Source organism: Gavialis gangeticus, unplaced genomic scaffold, assembly GCF_001723915.1.
Source record: "Gavialis gangeticus isolate Ggan-Ray unplaced genomic scaffold, GavGan_comp1, whole genome shotgun sequence".
NCBI lineage: Eukaryota > Metazoa > Chordata > Crocodylia > Gavialidae > Gavialis > Gavialis gangeticus.
In genome coordinates, this window is record NW_017729011.1 from 16,537,656 (window position 1) to 16,559,294 (window position 21,639).

Here is a 21,639-nt window from a genome sequence, read left to right on the forward strand (position 1 = left end):
TTTCTGCCCATGGCGAGCTCAGCGGCTTGGTCTCAGCTCTGCCCTGAAAGTGCACGGCCAGCGGGAACCGCAGCAGTAGACGTCCAGATATTTCTTCTTCCTTGTTCCCGCACCCATCGCAGTCCCCCTCTCCTCCTTGCTGCTCTCATGACTCCATTTATATTGCCATCCTTGTTCTGGGTGCGGGGTGGGCGCTTTGGATGCGAGAGCCGCTGCCCCGCAGGAGCTTGCAGTCTGACGCCCCTGCCTGCTCCTGGGTCTGCTGGCCGCTGACTGTGCATCCCGCCGTCCCAGGGGGTGTCTCTTGCCGAGTGCTATTTTCCCATGGTGTGTCTTGTCCCTTTGGGACCCTGCCCGTCGGGAGCCCGCGGCATCCTCGCCTGTGGAATGTCAGCACATTGATCCCTGTTCAAATTGACGGATCACAGTCAATACGGCAAAATTGCTCAATTCGAGGTAAGCTGACAGCAGAGGTTACAAATTAGAAAATTTTAAGCAGCAGCAGCTGTCTCCGTTCCCCCCGCTTTTTATCCCCGTCCACTCCCCCCACCCCCCAGCCCCTTTCTCAGCAGTAATTATGGTGTGATTGAAGTGCTGCCAGGCTGTATCGCTGACACCTCTGTCTTTTTCCTGTAAACACGGGGAGATGAAAATAGACACTTGGAGACGCTGTGAGTGTCACTTTGAAGGTGTCTCTTGTCTCCTCCATGGCGATGCTGGAAGTGCGGCTGTCATCTCCCTCCCCTCCTTGCGCAGTAGTTCGTACTCCGACTGTCAAAGGCTCCCGGATCCGCAGTCTTTTAGCATCAGGTTTCTGTCAGGAATCAAATACAAATAATAAAGAAACAGACAGACAGAGAGCAATCGTCTGCTCTGCGTCCCCTGCCGTGATCGGGGGGAAGATGGGGGGAGCAGGGGGGTGCTGGAGGAAGACACAAAAAACCAAGCTTTTCATCAGCCCGAATTAACTTTAACACCTTGTAAAGGGAAAGCATGAGCATCTCAATTGTGTTATCAGTGGGCTTGGTTTCCTCTATCACTCTCAAGTCTTGTGTTTGGAGCTGCTGCTTTGCTCCTGCAAGTGGTCCCATCCCTCCAGGGGACCTGAGACAGCAGCTCCTGCACCATAGGACGACAGGAGATGCGAGTTATTCCTGATCGGCATTACAGCACAACGTGCACTAGGTGCTATCCCTGTACCCAGGGGAGCCCCACGCTGAACTGCCTGCAGTCGAACCTGGTGCAACAGACCTCAGCCTGGGAGGAAAGGAGTGGGGTTGTGCCCACATTACAGATGGGGAAACTGAGTCAGTGAGAGTCCCCTGGACCTAGCTGTGTGCAGGGACTAAACTGTCCGGATACCAGGGCAAGAACTTCTGCAGGCAAAGACAGACAAACATCTCACCCAGTGTAATGGGCAGTCAAGGTCACCAGTCCTGCCAAACATAGCAAGCCATTGGGCTAGCGTGGATGAAGCATTTCAGTTGCTGTAGCCACGGGCTCACAAGGGAATGATGGGATGAGTGGGATGTCTGACTGTCTTTTGCTTTCCTAGCCCAAATGACCGGGTACCCTGGGACTTGCTATTTACCCGCTCTAGACTCATGTCACTGGTGTGGAAGCAGCTGTGGACAGATGAAGCAAAGAACGGGGGTGACACACCTCTAGTGTAATATATACCAGGTTAGGTTTGATCTGCCTGTGTCCATCCAGGAGCATTTGTTTCCTACAGGCAACCTGTTGCCTAGCAGTGAGGCACAGTCTTAGCTGCCTCCTTTCTGGGATGCCCTGGGATAGACATACTTCTGTCCATTCCTGCTCTGGTGTGGTTTACAGCAGTGTGTTCACCTGTCCCTGCTTCCCGATCAGGGAGAACAGGTGTGGCAGCGTCTGTGCATGGTCCAGCCATTGGAGAGGAACAGGAACCCAGGTCAGGTTTGAGCGTCACACAAGGAGACAGAGCGAGCCCAGGATTTGAACCCGAGTCCCTGGTCTGGTGCCGTAAGCATGGTTGTTCTTCCTCATTAAATGTCAGTGGTTGTAGGAGTTGGGTAGCTGTGTTGGGTAGTTTGATGGTGAACATTGTTCACTCCGGAATAATATCTAGGACCAAACTGCCTCCAGGCCACGTCACTGAGTCACGCGGCAGTCCCCAAGAGAAAGGTGCAGCATGGTTTTCACCTCCATAATCTTGTGGTGTCTTCTGTAGTGATGGCAGGGGCCTGCTGCCATCGCTCTCCCTCTCCAGGCTGTGGACAAAAGCAGGTGGTGATGGGAAGCAATAAGGGGGCCCCCCCTTGACAGCCGCCACTAGTTGCAGGAGGTCTTCTGCTACTTGAAGCTGGCCTTCCAAGGGGCACCCCCCAACAGCACCCCCACTGCTTGCCCGTCTTGCCTGGGCACCGTGGTCCGAGTTGAGGCAGGTGCCACTAGGAGTGCGTCTTGCCTTGTGGCTCCAAGACACGGTTGGTGTCCTTCGTGGCGTTGAAGAGAAGTGGGATTTAGCGGGGGCATTTCCAGACAGTCATAGTGGTCAGTGTGGTTCCTTCTGTCCTGCCTCCTTCCTTGCATTCAAAGCTCTGGATAAATCTGTGTCTGGTAACAGCACTGGTCATTATGTGAACAGGCCTATGGGCAATCACTCTCCAGGCTGGAAGACCTTGTATGATCTCTCCAAGGGTCAGGAAGGGATTTCCTTCCCCCTCCTCCCTGTCCGTCCTCTGCTCTGTGACCATGATTGCCATTAGCTCGGATACCTCGAGTATCGGCTGGCGGTGGCGGTGGTGGCAGGGCATGGTCCTGATTTTATTTGTGTTACCGTGGCACGTAGGAGCCCTGGTCCCAGAGTCAGAGCCCACTGTGCAAGGCGCTGCACAAACAGCAAATAAAAAGACAATCTCTGCAGGGATGCTCTGGCCCGGTGATCCAGTCTGGCCCGGTGCGTCCTCTGTACCAGAGCACAGACAAAGGCACTTTCCATCGCTGAGTCATTTTGTGTTTCCATGGCCACTCTGCAAGGGTTCGGCCGGCCGTTGGTTCGTGCTCGATTTTCCAGCAGGTTGAATTTTTGCCTTGTTTTATGTACTTGAAAACAGCCCCGTGTGCGTGGGCTGGACCCACAAAACTGCTAGGCCTGCAAACTGCCCGCTTGACATTAGGTGTTAGCACAAGTCGGTGAGTACGAAATCTCCAGGGGTGTTTGCTAGGAAGTGACTTTTGGGGGGGTCTCCTTCTTTTGTGGTGTGATACAACAAAACACAATGTGTGAGCTCCCCCTGCTGGTTCTGCCGCGGGGATTTAACTAGTCGCCCTTAAACCCCGAGTTGCGTCGTTGCGACCCCAGATGCAGGCGGGTAAAAACTGTGCGTCCACAACATGGTGGATGTTTGCGTTTCCATGTTAGGAATTAGGGAGAAGAAGGTGGAAGAGGAAGAGGATGCTCTTTTTAGGTTTGCACACAGGTTGAGGGCAGGATAGGCATGGGTGGGGGTGTTTTTGCAGCTAGACATATTGTATGTGCATGCAGACCCGGACACAGGCATGGGTGAACCGGGCGGCCGCCCAGAGCAGAAAGGGGGCCCAAAATGGTAATTTTTCTTCCATTGTCTGATTAGTATTATCATTGTCTCTGGTGAAGGGGGGCCTGATACTAAAAGTTTGTTCGGGGCCGCCAGGAGCCTAGGTATGGTACTATGTGAATGCTGGGGCAGGTATTTTTTGGGGGGTGGTGTTTGTACATTTGGTGAGTGCCCTTGCTGCATTTGGTATGCCCAGGGAGTGTGTGCATATTCACGTGGACCTGCAGATCCCTGCCATGTCTTAACGTGGCAGCGGATCTACGTTTCATCAGCAGGCAGCACATGCGCGTGTATGCAGAGGGGAAGGAAGATGCTGGATGTCCCAGGCTCCAGCAAAAAATAAGTTGGTTTAAAACCAGTCCAGAGAAGCAGGAACAAAGGACGGTCCTGGGTTTTCTGCCCCCCAGCTTGGGCCCACGGCAGTCAATCATCACAATAATTAAACTTCTTGTGCGGAGGCTGTTTCCTAAGCTCTGCTGCAATGCCGGAGGCAGCAGAAAGGTCGGGGGGGAGGGGAGAGCTGGGGGGGTCGACAGCCCCAAAGGAGGTGGCACTCCCGTCCCCCAGGTAGCCTTATTTCTGCACAGCTGAGGCGCGGCGCTGTCTCGCGCTGGCGGAGGGGAGAGGAGGGTATTTCAGGCCCCCGGCTCCCCGCGCCTGTGCCCCGCGTCGCTCGTTTAATTACAGGTTTTCAGCCGCAGACCGGTGGGCATGCATCGGCGGGGGAATCGGCTCCTCTACCCTGTCATTTAGCCTCTTCAGAGTGCCTCTTCAAAGAGGGGAATCTAGAAATTTTCTCCACAAGGTGCGGAGTGGACTGTCTCGGCCCCAGCATGAATATAATGACAGATGCATTTTACAGCAAGCTGGGACTGAATGGGCTCGACCATGGCTCTTTCTGTCAGCCAAGTCATTATTTTTTGTCATTTGCTGACAGTTTCGGGCTCACGCATTTCTCTCTCTTTTTCTGTTTTTTTTCCCCCTGCCTGGAAAAATGGCTAGGTATCTACGAGACCCCAGCGGGGACGATCCTCTACCACGCTCATTTAGATATTGAGGCCTTTACCATGGACCGGGAGGTGCGGAAAATCAAGCAGGGGCTCGCCTTGAAATTCTCAGAGCTGGTGTACAACGGTACGTACTGTCATCCTTGCTCATCCCCTGCAAACTGGGGCTCCCCCCTCCTCCCATCGCACCCCCAGAACAGCACAGGCCCCGCTGCTGCTAAAGGCAGCAAGTGCCACTTGCTCGTTTGGCTTCTTCGGCTTTACAAGAAATAGATATAGGCTGCAACATTCAGGGCTGGGTAGAGATGGGTAAAGCCTCTCCTGTCATCCAGCACATGCCAGAGCTGAATGGTTTACTCTGGCTCCGGTGCGGCAGCCTTGTCTTGATGCACCTGCAGAAGTGGAGGTTCTCCGGAGACGAGCCATTGCAAAGCTAGAGGGCCGTGCTCTGTCTTCCTTAAGCTGGTGGAAATCTAGAGCGACTCTGGATATCCTGTAGGGTGGCTGATACTGCAGAAATAATTGTGTTTCCTTCTGTGCACAATATCTGTCGCTAGAGAACGCCACAACCATGTCAAGGAGGTGACTGAGTTCTCTCTGCATCCATTAGGAGCAAGCCTTCAAGCGTCCCGGGAGCTCAGACTTGGCCCTGAACTCTGCTGCTCAGTCCATCCCTCACCCCCACCGCTGTGACATGCGGGCTCCATTACTGCTGCAGGAGGTCACCGGCAACATGCTGCAGCTGGGTTTTTGTAAAAGGGCTGGTCCACTCCACGAGGACCTGTGCCCGTGCTGGGTTGCCTAGTGGGGGGATCACATCAAGCAGTCAAGAAGGTAGTTGTTGGCCAAGTGCATTATGTGGGCTTTGAAGCATCAAGTGTGGGGCACTACTGGAGACAGGAGCCAGGCCTTTACAGACCAATGACCTTAATGCCACAAGCTGCTCTGTTGTAAAGTGTGATATGTTGGGTGTGTTAGAAGGGGATATATCCGTGGCTTGCATTTCACATATTGGAAGTACAGCCGCAGGATTTAAGCCCGAACTGAAAGTGGCATCAGGCCCAAATGCCTCCACAGCCCAAGAGGCTTCGCACCCAGAGCTGAATTTTGCAGACCTGCTGCACGGACAGGTCTTATGGGGGAAGTGGTGCACGTTAAGATCTTGTCCGAGCCTTCCCTGGAGCCCTTGAGCATTGTGCTCCTACATTCGTTGTACTGAAGAAACGTGCTATGCGGTGTGTAGCCCACAATGGGGCACTGTGCATTTTTATGTTATCACGGGTTTGGTTGGATGGAGCAACACAATGAAGCAGGAGACAAAGTTTGGTTTTTAAGGCAGCTCTGACCCGCTTGTTGTTAGGAGACTGCAGCAGCTGAGAGCTCAGCCTGCCAGTCACGTGGCCAGCCGTGCAGTTGAGTTGAGTCTATTACTGGGGTGCGAATGATCAGAAGGCAGAAAAGGGTGGAGGACCTAATTGGCTCAAACAATGCAGATGGTCCCTGGTTCATCTCTAGCCCAGGTGAGCAATGATGGACACCTGCTGTTGTCTGATGCTCAGCCTCCTGCATGGGGAAAGTTCGATGAGTCTTGGTTTCAGCTCCAAGTTCCCACCATTGCCAACAGGGGCTGGAGCTAGGGAGACCCATGGGTAAATGGGACATGACTCTTCTACCTCAGGGAAGGTTGTTCTTGAGTGGTCCACCCCCGCTTTCCCCACTGCGCTTGCTGGTGTCCATGCTGTAGCCACTCCATGCATAAATAGAGCCATTATTTAGAATTAAATTAAGGAAACCAAGTTCATTTCTAGATCCCCTAAAAGCAACCATGGCTTTTCGTACCTGCACTTGCAAAATCCATGTTTTGTTTCTATGAGCTCACAACTGGACTATTTCATGACAGAGCATCTGTGTCCCTGCATATTGCACACATGGGGTGTGTTGTGTTAATGGAGAAACAAAGTCTTCTGGAAGGGATGAGATTCCTCCCCCCCATAACAGTAATGTGGTTTTGACTTTTACTTGTCCCCTGACTTCATTCTGGTCACATTTATTTGTTTTCTCCACAATAACCAAAGCTGGAAAAATACTTTTTAGACCAAAGGCTGAGATCTTATGAAATAACAAGACTTCGGGAGCTGGGGCTTTAAGGGAACACTGGGTGCGTCTACACATGATGTTAGTGCAACATAAACTCCGGTGCTGATTGCACTGGAGCTTATTGCTCCTGGGCACTGTGTTTGAATGTGTGCCTGGGAGTTGAGCCAGGCTGGAGCAGCCTCAGCTGGCAGGGGGCCTGGCGGGTCAGCTTGCCAGCCTGGGGCTGCTCCGACTTGGCTCAGTGTGCTGCAGAGGGGAGGGCTAGGACACGAGGGTGCTCCAGTGTGGGGCTAGCTGGCAGCCCACACTAGGCTAGCCCACACTGAAGCACCCTTGTGTCCCAGGCAGCCCCGTCAGGGTCTACACATGCGTTGTGGTGCACTAAATAATGCTACTGTGTAGGATAGTACTTGTGTTGACGAGTACTATCCTAGGGCAACGTTTATTAGTTTCCTGTGGTCTATAGGGCCTCACGTGTAGACGCTGAGACTTTACTACAGAGCTAATTAGTCAACTCTGCAGTAAACGTCTTGTGTAGACCCTCCCATCAGCTCTCACAAGAGGTAGCAGTGCTAATTTCTCCCCATCCAAAGACAGATGCCCAAGCCTTCCTGTGCTCTTGGCTTCTTCCTCAGCAATTCCTCCCCAGCCTTGAGTCAACTCCCTCCGACAGCTCAGTCTCTGTCCGTTCCTCCATTCGGTGCAGGAGCTTATGTGCTGTTTAAGTCCTGTTTTGATGGCTTTAGGGATGTCTTTGTCTTGTGCTTCTGGCCTTCTTCAGAAGTGGGTTTTGGCCACAGCAAGGATTTTTTCCTTGGGGGTCCATCACTGGCCTCCTTTGTGCTGACCAAAAAGAGTATTATGCCAAATCCAGCTCCTCTCTTTCCCCACCTCTGTTGCTTTCATTCTTTTTCTTATGCAGCACCTGCCTCTGATTATTTTTATTTCACTGTATTATTCTGTATGACCATATATTAAAAAAAAAGTGAAACTTTTTTATTTCTAAATGCCCTTGCTATTGGTAAGCAACAGGATTATTGTCTTTTGGGGTTAATGGTCATCTTATTTTCCTGGTGAGCAGAAGTGAGTTCTGTGCACCTTGCCTGAAATGCTCCCAGGCGGAGCATTAAACTCGCATCGTCCTCGCCCTTGTCCGCGTGGAAACCGTGGGTTTTTCTGCAGAAATCAGTCTCCTTTCGCTGAATTGACAGCGAGGCTTTCTCAAAGCCAGATGTTAGAAAATTGAAACTGATAATTACCTTTTTAGCGAGTAACCTTTCCACAAGATAGTCGTCCAGCTGCTTCATCTGGAGGCAGCAACCAGTTCCAGCATGGAGAGCTTTTGACAGAACCGCTGGTGGGTTTGTTAGTACTACTGCAGACATGCTGGCTTCAGTCTGGCAGGGGTCTAGCCATGGCTTCTCTAACTACAGAGCGGTGGAGTCAAATCCTTAGCTGGTGCAAATCAGCATGGCTCTGTTAATCTTGCACCAGGTCAGGATCTGTTCCAGCTCTTTCTCTGAGATGATGGCTAGCCAAACTTTGCTTTAAGTCAGTAGTAATGCCCTAGGCTTATATTAGCCAAGGGGGTCAGAGCAGTAGAAGTCAAGGCACAATTCTGCTGAGGATTAATTGTGTATATATATAGATTCATATATTGTAAGGGGCTGGAAGGGACCTCGCAAGATCATCGTGCAAATAAAGTTATGGAGACTCCTTCTTGAGAGGCGAGGGACACAAAATAGGGAAGATTTTAGACTGGCAGCCCTGCTGGGGGCAGAGTTAAGGCTGTCTTGCATGTTGTAGTTTTTTTCGTGTGCTGTTTGTTGTATGAATTGGCTAAAGGTTGTTGTGGTTGTTGTGTAGTGGCCGTTGCATTGTGTGTCCAGGATCCAGCTGTTGATTTCCTACATAGTGGGTGTGTGTGGCTGACTGTTGTGAACAGGAGCTTTTTTGTGGAACCAAGGATAGCCTGCCTTGATAAAAGATAGCTGCTGCTAGCATCCTCTTCTGCAGTGTGGTCATGAGCTGGAGACCCCATTTTTGGTTCAGCCAGGACCCCAGCCAGGAACAAATCATAATGGCTGAGCCTCGTCAGACGGAGCATGAATACAATAAATAATTCAGCTCGAGCCTAGCCTGGAATAAAGGACACGAAGAGCAATTTTATCCTATTGCTAGTGTGAGGTTACCACCCACCCGAGGGGGCCTGCTGGAGACCTGGCTTTCATGCTCTCATCTTTCTTTAACACCTAATTATTGTAACTAGTCTCTGAATTTAAGAGAATTAGTGTTTATCTTTTTTTTTCCTCTCCCCCCCCAACCTCTCTGCCCCGATTGATCCCATTGTGGGAAGGCGACTTTGAAACAGACTTCTGTAGCTTTCTGCTCCCCTCACCCTGCCAGGTACGACCAGGTGTTTAAATGCCATTGTCTCCCACAGACCTTGTTTGCTCCATCAGATTGAAATGATTAGGGCTGGATTGCAGTTACAAAGTGGGAAGGCTATTAAGCCGGATCACTTCAAGTGGGGAATTTGTTTGCAGTGGGGGGTGAAGAGGGAGGGAGTGGGGAGAGCGCCTCGCACCTGGAGATGTCAGATCCAGTATTTAAGTAGCTGGTTATTATTTTAATGTGTCTTGGATTTAATTTTTTTTCCATTACAGGGAAACCAAAAAAAAAAAAAAATCCCAAATCATTCTTAAATCACAAAAGCTTTAACTTTAGCTTGTTGTTTAAAGGAGAAAGTTTATTTCCTTTGGGCTCCTAGCCTGATGGCGATTGTGCCACTGGGCTTATGTGCATTGCTGCCTTTCCATAAAGGATCCCAAAGCATTTTAGCAACGCAGCAAACTGGTGCATGAGCATTGGGCCTGGGCTTGAAGGGCGCAGCTGGTTATAACGGCTTGCTTTCATGTTGTAACACCGTGTAAGACGGGGAGTGAAGAACTACCCTACATCTGATGGGAACAGCAAGGGGAAGTCAAGAAGGCCAAATGTGACCTCTGAGGTCAGGAAGAATTTGGCCTCCATTCCAAGATTTGCACTCTGATGGGATTAAGGCGTCCTCAACAAGAAACAGTGGTGAGGACTTTGTTTTTACGTATGGCCTCAAAGATGGCTGGGAGGTTGGAGTAGATGACCTCCCGAGGTCCCTTCCAGCCTTACTTTTCTGTGATTCTGTGGTGTCTCTGAAAGCACAGGATACTGAGTATTGGCCCAGGATCAACCCAGATGAGAGAGAGTCACGTAGGGAACGACAGATCTCAACTGCTGCAGCACTCGGGTCTTCCACCGTTGACTCCATCCAACCCAAGTGCTGGCCTGGCTCAGTCCTGCTCCGCTCATGAAGTCTCACTGTCTTGCCACTGTCCTGTCTCCTGCCCTTTTTATGACATGCTAGATATGCAGACAAAAATATCCTCATCCAAGACAACTCCGCGAGTGCTCAAAACCTACCTTTAGATCATTTGCCACCTGCCATAATGCTTTAATACCAGAAGAAGAGTCAGTGTGGTATCTGCAGTCATGCTGCTAACTCGCTGAGTGGGCGGGTGGGATCACTGGGCTACAGCAACATTGCAAAATCAGAGTATGGACAAGCAGAACATGTGTGGTGTTTCAGGCCCTCAAAAGAGCGAGGGTCCGGATGACGCAGAACGATGAAGTGGTGCACGTCAGCCTGCACCACATCAAAATTGGCCCCCAGATGAAACAGGAACAGCTTGGAAGTACTTCAGTGTGAACCGTGCCGTGGTACATTTATACCCTCGTTTATACCCTCCAGCAGAGCACAAGGGGGTTGGTTGTGCATCAGTATTTGCAGCTCCTACTCCTGAGCATCTGAAGACATCATGTGCCCTGAGAGAGCAGGCAGGAGAAATGGAGCAACCACACCAGAGCGTGTGTGTCCCCACTGAAGGATACCTAGAGGGGAGGCATTAAAATTAGCTTGTCTTGGCCACCATGCACTCCATCCCTGCAATGACCGACCGAGCCGTGCCAGAAGCACATGCCTGGTCTCCCAGCCCTTCTGCCTTCAGTTCATGGTGCAAGCCTGCAAAATACCAGTCAAGGGGATGCAAATCAGCTTGGTGGCCACGGAGGCGCATCTTGGACTGGGGCACCTTCTACCCCACGCAAGGTGTTTGGAGCTTGTGGAGCAGCCTCTTCCCTAGCTGCATTGATCCAACCTGACTTTGCGGCCAACAAGGAAAGAAAAATACCCTTTGTGTTCCCTTAATGGCTTCCAGCCCCAAGTCCCCAAAGTCCAGCTGGGAAAGGAAAGCTGAGAGGGCACCTGTGTGTGAGCAGAGAGAGGCAGAGATTAGAGAGATAAAACTTCTGGATCACTGAAGACACTTAAATAGAATCCCTTTCTTTCTCCCCCTATCTCTTTCTCTATCTCCCTGTCTTTTTTCTAGGTCTCAGGGGGCTTAATGGGCTAATTACTATACTTAGTGACAGGACAGTGCACAGGAATGGCAGGCAGGCAGGACCCGGGGCCCCACCAGCGCTTGTGCTTTCCCCAGCAGCAAGCGCTTGGCATTGCAGTCGGTTGAGGCCTGGCTGTCAGGATGGGTGCTCTTGCCAGTCAAGGAGACCCAGGACCCATTTGCTAGTCAGCTGGGCAGGCACTTGGCACCCAGCAGCTGAACGGGAAGATGCACGCATCTGCTCGTCCCCTAGCGAGGGACTGTAGAATTGCAAGCTGTCAGGGCGCTCTCTTTCCCTGACCTGCAGCTGCAGTCCTTTTCCCCGTTTGGTTCCCATGCAAAGCCCTCAGACTGCACTGCAAGTAGCCCCGTGCAGCTGTACTCTACCCGCCCCAGCCACGTCCTGGGAACCCCTCTCTGGCCATGCGGTGCTGCTCTCTGCCATACAAGGAGGCCTTCTCTCTTCGCATAGGCTACCCAATCTTGTCCCTGAGAAGCTGACTGGCAGGGTACTAGAAGAAACTGGGTGGTGGTTTTTCTCCCAGATTGGTTGTTCGTTTGCAGATACTGCTCTGCCAGTCACCAAGTCAGATCACAAGCCATCCAAACATCACAGCTTGGGTGACATAGGCTTAAACACCTGCCACTGAAGCTGCAGCCTTGGCAAGGAGACTCTCCGATAAAGAATTCAGCTTTCTTTAGCAAGCTGAGAACAGATGCACTCATCAGAGCCTTGCCACCCCGGGATTTTGTTCTGAAAGCTCCCACGATGCATCCCTGGTACCCCCCGCCCTGCTCCTGATTCCTGATGGGAGTATCTTCCACCAAGGAGCTGCAGATATTTCCTGTCCCTTCTCTGTGAACTGGGATCCAGGCTCAGGGACGTGGTGACCCCCCTGCCGTCTGTCTGGGTAAGGGTGTATGTGACTTCCTTCCAAGCTCCGGTACTACCTCAGACAGCTTTCCCTGTTTCCTCTCTTCCCCTCTGAGGCCAAATGCCTCCTTTGCCCTCCCTGCTGAGGGCAGCAAGAGTGAATCCAAAATCCAACCTACAAGGAGTTGCTGTGGGAATCGTGCCTGGCAGGAAAGGTGTTTGCCCTGCCTGTCCTTTCTAGGCAGCCAGTTCAAAGCCAGTCCTGGCCCCTTGCAACCAAAAGATGCCCTCGAGTTACTGGCTTGTGAGTAATGACATTGATGGTTCCAAGTGGATTCACGTCCAAAACCCAATGCACTTGCTGGCAGCCCCAGCAGAGAGGCCAAACACTAAATGAATCTCCTCTTTAGCCCAGCAGCCTCCTGACAGCTCAGGACTGAAGCATGCTGCCAGGGCAGGGTGGAGAAACTCATGTGGGCTCTGTCTGTATGAGAGTTAAACACAGGGCGCCTGGGCATCAACCCAGCACCTTCCCTGGCACTGACAGGCGTGCATGTGAGAGATGCTCCGGGATGAGCTTGTTTCAATTTCTTCACGCTAAATCTGCCCGCAGGAGTGACTGAAACTTCCCTGACAGCTTTCAGGGGACTCGGGAATACAATCCGTGTCCCAGGTCCCTCCCGGGGGATGGGGCTAGGATGCCGGTGACAGTCGGGGCTCAGACAGACAGATGTGCCTGTAAGGCCCCTCGGCAGCCCGCAGAGGGAGGAAAGCAGAGACGCGTCTGTCCTGCGGAGTGACAGCCGCAGCGTTACTCTAGAAAGGGCTGGGGAAGGTGAGCCTACCTGCGGCAGCCTGAGACATATGGGCCCTGATTCTCTCGCCTGATAACGCCCCCGAGGTCAGCCCCCCCCGGCCTGTGTTATCTTACTGGAGCGGTCTGGTCCAAGGGGGTCCTCACTGGGGCTTGAAGAAAGAAAGCAATGGGCCGAGGCCCGGCTTTGAAGCTTCCTCTCTTCCCGCTCAGGGTTCCTGTTTCGGTGCACGGTGGCTATCAGTGGGGTTATAAGGAGCTTGTTGTGGGGTCCTGGGGGTGGGGGAGTGCTGTGGCCCCTGTCTGTGAGCAGAGGAGCTCTGTCCAGTCCCTGGGATTAACCTTGCTCCCTCTCATCCGCTTCAGAGAAACTCACGTGCTGTCACCAGTGCTGCCCCAAAAGACCCCTGTGTCCCGATGCCCACCCCACACCCCTCCCACTGGCCTGTTCCCAATACATCTCGAACTCCAGCCATAGCTTAAAAGCACCTCTGCCTTCCTGTCCCGCTCCTCTAGGTCAGATTCACCAGAAAGCAGTCACGGTCTCCCAGAAGAGTCACACGTCTGTGCTGGGAGGACATGCCCCCCGCCCCCCCGGCTCCTTTTGAGGGCTTGTTTGGCATTTTTTAGTTAGTATTAGTGATTTGCCCTCTTCTAACCTCTTCCCTGCTAAGGATCCTGAGGAGGTTTAAAGGCACAAGTGGGTGAAACCTCTCAACCTGATGGCCCAAAGTCTGCCTGAACCTAGATGGCCACTTGCACTCATGGGGTTGAGGCATATCAGTGGGAGACAATGATGCACAATAAAGCAACGTGGTTAGCACTGCATCCTATTGCCTCTGACTCCTCAGCCTGGAGGGCTGAGTCCCTTCCCCCTTTTTTACCTGGGTCAGCTTAGGGTGGCCATTGAGGATGAGTCTAGAGTGAGGCTCCAACTTGTGCCTCTTGATCTGTAGCAAGAAGTGATGACTGCTCCACCCCTGTCCCCATCCACTCTGCAGGGAGACAATCTTTAGTCTCATATCAACCCAAAGCTCAAGAGAGGTGATGCAACTCACTCAGGCTTGCACAGCAAGCCCCTGATACCTCTGGCAGTAGACCCCAGGAGTTCAATTGCCCAGGTCTAGCTCCTAGACCAGGTTCCCTCTGGCGATCGGCAACAGCCAGAGCTCCTCCGGTGTCTGCCATATTGGAGCATCATGTAGATTAGCGTCTAGGTCATTTTAGCATTCCTGGTCAGGTTAATTTACCATGATTTCCTTTATCCACATCCAAGAAGAAAAAGGAGTGCCAGCTGCAAAACCGAACCTGTTTCTCTCTCCTTGCTGCAGGTTTCTGGTACAGCCCGGAGTGCGAATTCATCCGCCACTGCATCAACAAGTCCCAGGAGCTGGTGGAAGGGAAAGTGTGTGTGTCTGTCTTCAAGGGCCAGGTCTACATCTTGGGCAGAGAGTCACCTCAGTCCCTGTACAATGAGGAGCTGGTGAGGTAAGCTGGAGGTGACAATATAGCAGTATCTTGCGGGGTGATGGTCAATGCTGTTAGGACAGGGCATCTCTGGCTCTTGGTGATTCTCCCCGGGTTCCCTGGAGAAGACTTGCACTTTGCCTTCTCCGTGACTTGGGAGCGGGCATGACCAATGCACTCCCAAACTCCTGAACGCTTGGCAGAGCCCCAGACAGGCAGAGATGTTGAAGAGAGCCCCTCTGTCCCGCATTTCCCCTGGGCCCATCCTCTGCCTTATGGAAGGTGAAGCCCATACGCCGGTCTGGCCACAAGCAAATCCCCATCGCTGGAGGTGTTCAAGCAGAGGCGGTACAGGCATGGTACAAGAGGAGGTGGTACAGGGATGCACAGAGGTGGTGCTGGTGTTGGTTAGGTATGATCTCGGTGTAGCTGTGCCTATGCTCTGCTATGGATATTTCCCAGGCTTCTGGGCTTTTCTGCTTGCCACATGGGGCTGGGAAGGATTTTTTTTCCTCTCCTGCTGTTACACCTGTCAGGAAGGCTGGTTTTTGCCTCCCATTGAAGCGCTGGGTGTTGGCTGCAGCGAAGGCTAGGGATTTTGACTGAGATGTGCCAATGCTCCTGCTGGAATTTAAATGTGGAGGCTCCTAGCTAGAGGGTCTTGCACCCGTGTTTAGGGTTACACCACACCTCGCTTTGGGATCAGGAAGGGATTTTCCCCCTTGGCCAGATTCGTATGGACTATGAGGGTTTTTGCTTTCCTCTAGAGGGGTTGTGGCCCCTTCCTGGCATCTCTTGAGCATATTTTAACAGCCCTCACAGCAGCCGGGCATTGGCTACCATTGTCCTCTGGCTTTACCTGTGGCAGGCTAGGGTGTTACGCCCTGTGGTTGTGTCACGGTTGACTGTGTAGGTTTACTAATAGGTTAGACCGTGGACTTGTACTGAGTGGTTTGGATAAGGATGATCCTGCCTCTGGTGGCAGGTTGGATTAGATGATCTCCCACGGTCCCTTGCAGCTTGATTTCTCTAGGGTACTTTGATTTGGTGAAACCAGGTGGTCCAGCCTCCCCCGTGCTCTGTGGGCAAGCTCATGCCCCGCGCTTGCCACCCAGGCTGCTCCCCAGGACTGGGCGGGGGGGTCCAGGCGTGTGATGTGGGGGTGTGAGACAGCGTCACGGATTTGAACCAAGGGTGCTTTGGTGTGGGGCACACCACATCAGGGTGCTCCCTTGGAGGCATGGCTCGTCTGACTGGCGCGTGCAGCCGCGAGGGGTCTGCCTTTAACTCCATCACAAGCATTTCCTCTGAGCTGAGTCTAAAATGAGAGCACGAGTCTTGTTCTGCAGTCAATATTTTTTTTTTACACTTTTCCTTTTCTTCGTGTTGCTGTCTCTCTCTCTCTCTCTCTTTCTCCCCCGCTCTCCCCCCAGCCCTTTTCAATCTCTCTAAACACTTTATAAGCCATAAATACACCCAAATCAGTTTAGATCAGTCGGAGTAAATGTCAAATTATCTTCTCTCTTTCTCTTCTCTGGCTCTTTTCCTTCCCTCCCTCTCAAAATCAACAGCTCCTAATAATCCGTCCCAACCCTTCATTATGCCTCGCGTTCTCACTCGGAGAGATTAAATGAATAAAGTAAAAAAAAAAAGAGGGAAGAAAAAAAAGGATGGAGGGGGGTGGGACTGAGAAAAAGAGAGAGGGAGAGAAAAGCAGGGGCACTTATTCTCACTGCGTCGCCAACCATTTTCCTTTTCTTTTTGATTTCTACATCGCTGGTTTGAAAGCCTTTGAGTGACGGCGTCACAGGAACCCGAGAGAAAGCTGTGAGAGGTAGAGCCGCGTGGAAATGCCTCTGCACAGTAGGTAGAAAGTAACGTAATTATAGAGCAGGTCAGAACCACTCGAATGAGCAAAAATAAAAGCTCAGAGGTTTTTCTGTAGCCCGTCAGGGGAGGTAAAATCATTGTAAACTCTTTTTTTTTTTTTTTAAAGGTTTGCAGTTTCTGGGAAATGAGCCGTGGTTGGGGGTTTTTTGGGGGTTGTTTTTTTTTTTGGATGGCAAGGAGCTGGCTTGCTTGGGATGTGCTTTCCCGACTGCTGGGTTTTGGGGGCTGTTGCTGGGGGCCGGCGTGGTTTTCTATGCAGTGTCGCAGGATGAAATGGGAAGGAGACATGAAGCAGGGCTGGCTCCATGGCAGCTATAAGCTGTTGCAGTGCCGGCATGGCCATCGGGCTCACTTTCTTCCTGGCATAAATTGGAGTCGTCATAGGGAGCTGCACCTGTTTACACCAACCAGGCACAAATGCATCTGGGCCTGATGCTGTTTGGCTCTTTCCTCAGCCCTCCCTTGGGCAGCTCTCAAGTGGGGACTAACAGGCGTTTGGCCTCTGTGTGAGCCAGGGTCCTTTGGCAATGCTGGCACTGTCACTGTAGTGTACAGTGGCACCAGCAGCCCCACCGCTGGGGGCTAGTGCAGATGGGGGTTGAACGCCTTTACTGCCATGGGATCAAATGCAGCTCAGGTCCAGAGGATCCCCTAAGCCTGGTCTGCGTTTGGTGCATCTATTGGTGCTAGTGCCGGAGTGGGTGATGGTGTCCCAGTGATTCCTGCCTGGGACAAGGCCAGAGTCTGAGGACAGATCTCAATCTTTGCATGCAGCTCTGGTCCTGGGTGTCTCACGGGGTGGGCAGAAGATGCTCTTATAAGGTTGTCTCCTAAGCAGGAGAGGAAAGACGGTGCTCGGTGTTGGATGAAGAGGCTGGAGCTTCTTGTCCCTTCAACCTGAAGCGGCTGCTCGGGGGTGGAGGGACTTGGCCAGAGAGGGTTTGGCTTCTGTTAGGGGAAAAAGGAAGCAGGTCCCAGTGGGGGAGAAGCAGACTGGGAGACAGGGAGAGATTTGCCCCAGCCCCATGTGTGTCATGCGAGTCCCACTCCATCCTTCACACTAGGTTCCCATGGGACATTCATCCACTATATGTGTGCACAACATATATCCGTTACGTGGTTCAGGTGTGCACGGCCCGCTGGCATTTCTGCTCCACAGCAGGGTCTTGTATTCAATGTGGGAATGCAGCCTGGGGGGTACTACCCTTGGCTGTGCTGCCGAATGTGCTGCGTGGGCATGGGCAGGTCACTGCCTTCCAGGGACTGCTGCAGAAGTGCCAGTGCATTGGCGCCATGGCACTGTAGAGAGGCTGGTAGACCTGGAACTGGAAAATGAGATTTTTCTGTGGGAAGAAGGCCCTCTCCGGACACGCCAGAGAAGTGTGTGCCAAAATCAGGTGCAGTGCATCTTTCTTCTGAGTGGGAGGAGCTGCCTGGTGGAAACCACGCCCCATCCAGGCTGCAGCAGGCATGAAGATGACTGCTGTACTGCGGGGTGAGCGCGGGCTGTATTGTCTGCTGCATCCCATGCAGCACCATCGCGCGCTGAGAGCGCTGCCGTTGCTGTGGATAACAGCATGCTGGGATGGGCCCGGTGCAGACATTGAATGGCGAGGACAGAGGGGCTTGGGTGCCGGAGGAGGGGAAGGAGAGGCCAGCAGTTTCAGCCTAGGGCTTGAAACACCCAGGCTGAGTTCAGTGCCCTGCTCTGCTACAGACTCTCAGATATCCCCGGGAGAACCCACATGGTTAACTGCCTATTTCTCCTTTTCTCTCCCTGCCCTGCCCTTTGCAGTATGAATGTCCAAGGGGATTATGAGCCTGCCGATGCCACTGGATTCATCAACATCAACTCCCTGAGGTCTGTGTAGCATGAAAGCCCTGGCACCAATGTCCCATCCCATCTTTTGGGATGCCCTGCCCAACACACAGCTTCTGGCTTCTCACTTGCCATCCTCACCACAGTGACTCGTGCCCTGCCTGGCCCTGCAATCATTTTGATGCAGATGCAGCATCACCCGTGTGGTCCCACAAAGCCCTGCTCACACTTATCCTTTGGCTCCTGCCTGGTTGTTGCCCAAGCATGGCTGCTTTCCATTTTACAGGAGGTGCCCTCTGGCATGCCCTGGTGTTGGCCAGTAGGCCTTGCCTCTGGTGGGATCAGAGTCACTGAGCCCCTTCTGTAGGCAGGCTTCGCCCTGGTGCTAGCCATGTTTTCATCCATGCTAGCTAAATGTGGGGGCTTCTGCTTGTTGTTGGGGTCAGAGCCCAATTAGCAGCTCAAAACACATGAAAAACCCATTACACAGTTCATACCGCGCACCCATCTCTATACCTGTACCCCCACCCACTGCCCTCCTCAGAGGGTCTACTGAAAAAGTCTGTGCCAGACCCCTCTCCATATATGTGTGTGTATATGTGTGTGTGTGTGTGCGTGCGCGTGCCTGCCTGTGTGTGTGTATGTATATATGTATGTATATGTGTATATGTGTGTATATATATGTGTGTGTGTGTGTGTATATATATATATATATTATATATATATGTAAATAAATGTTTTTTGAAAAAAAAAAGTTAGATCCCAATTAGCACAGTTCTTACGAGGCTTGGCTTGCCCTTGTTTGTGTTGGGAGGTCAGAGTTGCTACAGCCGTACACCGAGGCTGAGAGGCCTCATCCTGAAGGCGGCTGAGGCCTTGCAGACCATAGTGCCCACCTCTAGCAGGGACTGAGACTCCTCAAATGGAGCATCTCCCCAAGCGCCCCATCTAGCACTGAGTTAGACAAGAGATGGGGACTGGCTTCCTGGTGAGCCTGGCTGCCTTGCCCTGGCACAGGTGACCCTAGCCAACTAATGCCTTTTCAGCGGGTGCTTGAGTTCCTCCATCCCACCTGAGCTGCAGGTTGGAGCCAAGCCTTTGGAAATGAGAACAAGCCTGTCGGGAACAGAAGCCTTGGCTAATTGCAGCTTCCTAAAGAACAGCCATTCTCTTTATTTTCCTTATCTCCCAGGCCCCCAAACTCCCCCCTAAATGCCATGAAATATGCTATATTTACATAATGGGCTCTTAATTTTTCCATTGCCAGTTAACTGCTTTGTTCTCTGTCACATTATGTGAGGTCCCCGCCCCCACCCCAAGATAAATTAATTACACTATTGGGTGTGGGGAGGAAGAATTAAACCGTATAGGCCTTAACAAATGCTTGCCCCTGCTGCCCTCTCGTTCTGCCTGAATTAATTGATTCGAAATGTGTGCTATCACTGTTAATTTACAATTAATTTTTTTTTTTCAAATCTGGCTTACAGGCTAAAGGAATATCATCGTCTCCAGAGCAAGGTCGCCACGAAGCAGAATGAATAGCAATCAATAGGCTCTCGCTCCCCTTTCTAATTTGTCTAAGCGCGAGCACTAATTGCGGTGGTAATTTGTAATTGTAACTCGCCTCCCAGAATTGATGTTGAGGTGATGGCTTTGTTATGGGCTTCCGTGGCAAGCAAAACAGAATCAAATAATAATAAAAAAAGGTGGTAAGCTCCCCTCTGAGAGAAGCGGGAATGGGAATTAAAACAGCGAACACAGGTTTTTTTGTTTCTTTATTCTGAGGACTGGTTCATTATGCCGCCGCTGTTTGTCCCTCACGTGCTTAGTTGGCCAAACTCTTCCCTGGGCTGGGCTTTGTGATCTCAGCAGTGGATTTAAGTGCCTCTGAAGACCACACATTTTTGTCCCAGTGCACACCTTTGTATTGGAAAGGGGAGCAGGAAACCTAACCGAACCAGTCACCTACCTGTTTCTTCCTCTGCTAAGGACTAAGTGGCCATGGAGGAGAAGATAGGTGGCTGAGGAAAGAAAAAGACTGTCTTCACAATGCATTTTGGGTTTTTTTAAAGTTGTTAAGAGGATTTTATTGTTCTTTTCCTATGCTCGTTTGAGAGCGGAGGGACCAGACTGAAAAGGATTTGTTTAAAAAGGAGAGGGAGGAAAAAGGTGTTACCAGATCAGAGAGCAAACTGAACATTTTGTTCCACATTTAAGTTCCAATTTGAAGGGGAGGGTGGTCTTTAATTTTGTGGGGAGTGATGATGAGGCTCAGATTGAAGTCTTTCCCTGTTTGCAGGCCCCTTATGTGCCTTGGCCACACCATTGCGCATTTGGAAAAAAGAGATCACGGCATAGAGAGGCTAGCACACGGAGGCCTGCAAGGTGCTCGGATATGGCAGTACTGATGGACATGTGAGGGTCTATGTTGGGCTGCGGTGTGTGTCTGTGCATGCTCAAAGGGGTTTAGCCTCTGAACCAGGGGGGTCTCAACCTTTATTCACGAATGAGCACTGCGATGACTTCACCTTTTTCATGGAGCATTAAAAGAAAATCAAATGGATATAATTGTCATCTCATCATCAGTGTGATTCTTGATGTGACTGCGAGTGCTTTCGAGCACTGTTTTTTGGACTTGTTGGAGAGCAAACGGTGAGGCTGGGCAGCCGCGAGCATAGCAGGATTCCCCTGTTGCCCTCTGCATGCGAGTCCAAAGCTGCCTTGTTTGTCACCAGCCCTGCTGGGATGTGGTCACAGAGGTGGCCCCTTTGGACTCTGGTGCCCGTGACAATTAGTGGTTGTACAAGAAGCCGGGCTCCGCTGTGCCGATGGCTCTTCTCAAGGTGGCACGCCAGAATCTAGCTCGCTGTCCCTAGCCAGGCTGGCTCCCTGCAGGCAGGAAGAAAGCATCTGCTCTGTGTCGATGAAATCAGCACCTTCGACTCCGACTCGCCACCAGCTGAAGGTTGGAGAAAGCAGCGTTTTCCCCTGGTCTCTCTGCAGGGCCACTGGCTGCACTTTGAGCGGCAGGACAAAGTTCTTCGCCTGCCCTGTTCGCCTGTTAAGGGTAAGCGTGACAAGCTTCTGACATCACAGCTGGGAAAATAACCTGTTATTTTCTCAGCTTGGATGTTTCTTTCTCTGCTATTACCAGCAGCTACCATCTATGGAGACGAAGGCAGCAGAGAGTCGGCAGTCAAGCAAATGGAAATGGTTCTCTCGCCTGGCACAGCAGCTGTGAAAACGCGGCGAGGAAAAGGGAAGCGATCCTGGAATGAACCAAGCATTTTGCAGGGGTGCTGCTGCCACCTGCTGGTTGAAATCAGAATAGTTCGCTCGTGTGTCATAGGGCCTATACTGCTACCAGAGATTCACCCTTAGCTGTTATCCTACTGGTTCAAACTCAACTTCCCCTTGACAACGGCCAACACCAAATGCTTCAAAGGAAGGTGTAAGACCTCACAGGGGCACGTGTGGGATAATCTGCCCTTACACTGGACCTCACCTGAGTTTGGGATTAGTATAACCCCAAAGCATGAGATCTAACAGCCCTTCCAAACGTTTGTTGCTGATAACTCTGGAGGCTCCTGTGCTTCATACAGATGTCTCTCGCGTTCCTGAATCTTGCCACACTTTTGATCTCCAAGGGGAGGGGAT

The 21,639-nt window shown here is 51.8% G+C and overlaps 1 protein-coding gene across 1 annotated transcript in view; it reads left to right on the plus strand.

Annotated features, from left to right (window-relative positions):
• ASS1 (argininosuccinate synthase 1) overlaps window positions 1-19,738 on the plus strand; it is a 91,265-nt gene extending 71,527 nt beyond the window's left edge. Inside the window, exons 13-16 of the mRNA XM_019510672.1 lie at window positions 4,581-4,712; window positions 14,138-14,294; window positions 17,959-18,024; window positions 19,470-19,738. Coding sequence (XP_019366217.1) covers window positions 4,581-4,712; window positions 14,138-14,294; window positions 17,959-18,024; window positions 19,470-19,524 — 410 coding nt within the window. The 3' untranslated portion in view covers window positions 19,525-19,738. The remainder of the gene's footprint in view (window positions 1-4,580; window positions 4,713-14,137; window positions 14,295-17,958; window positions 18,025-19,469) is intronic.
• Window positions 19,739-21,639: the final 1,901 nt, after the last annotated feature.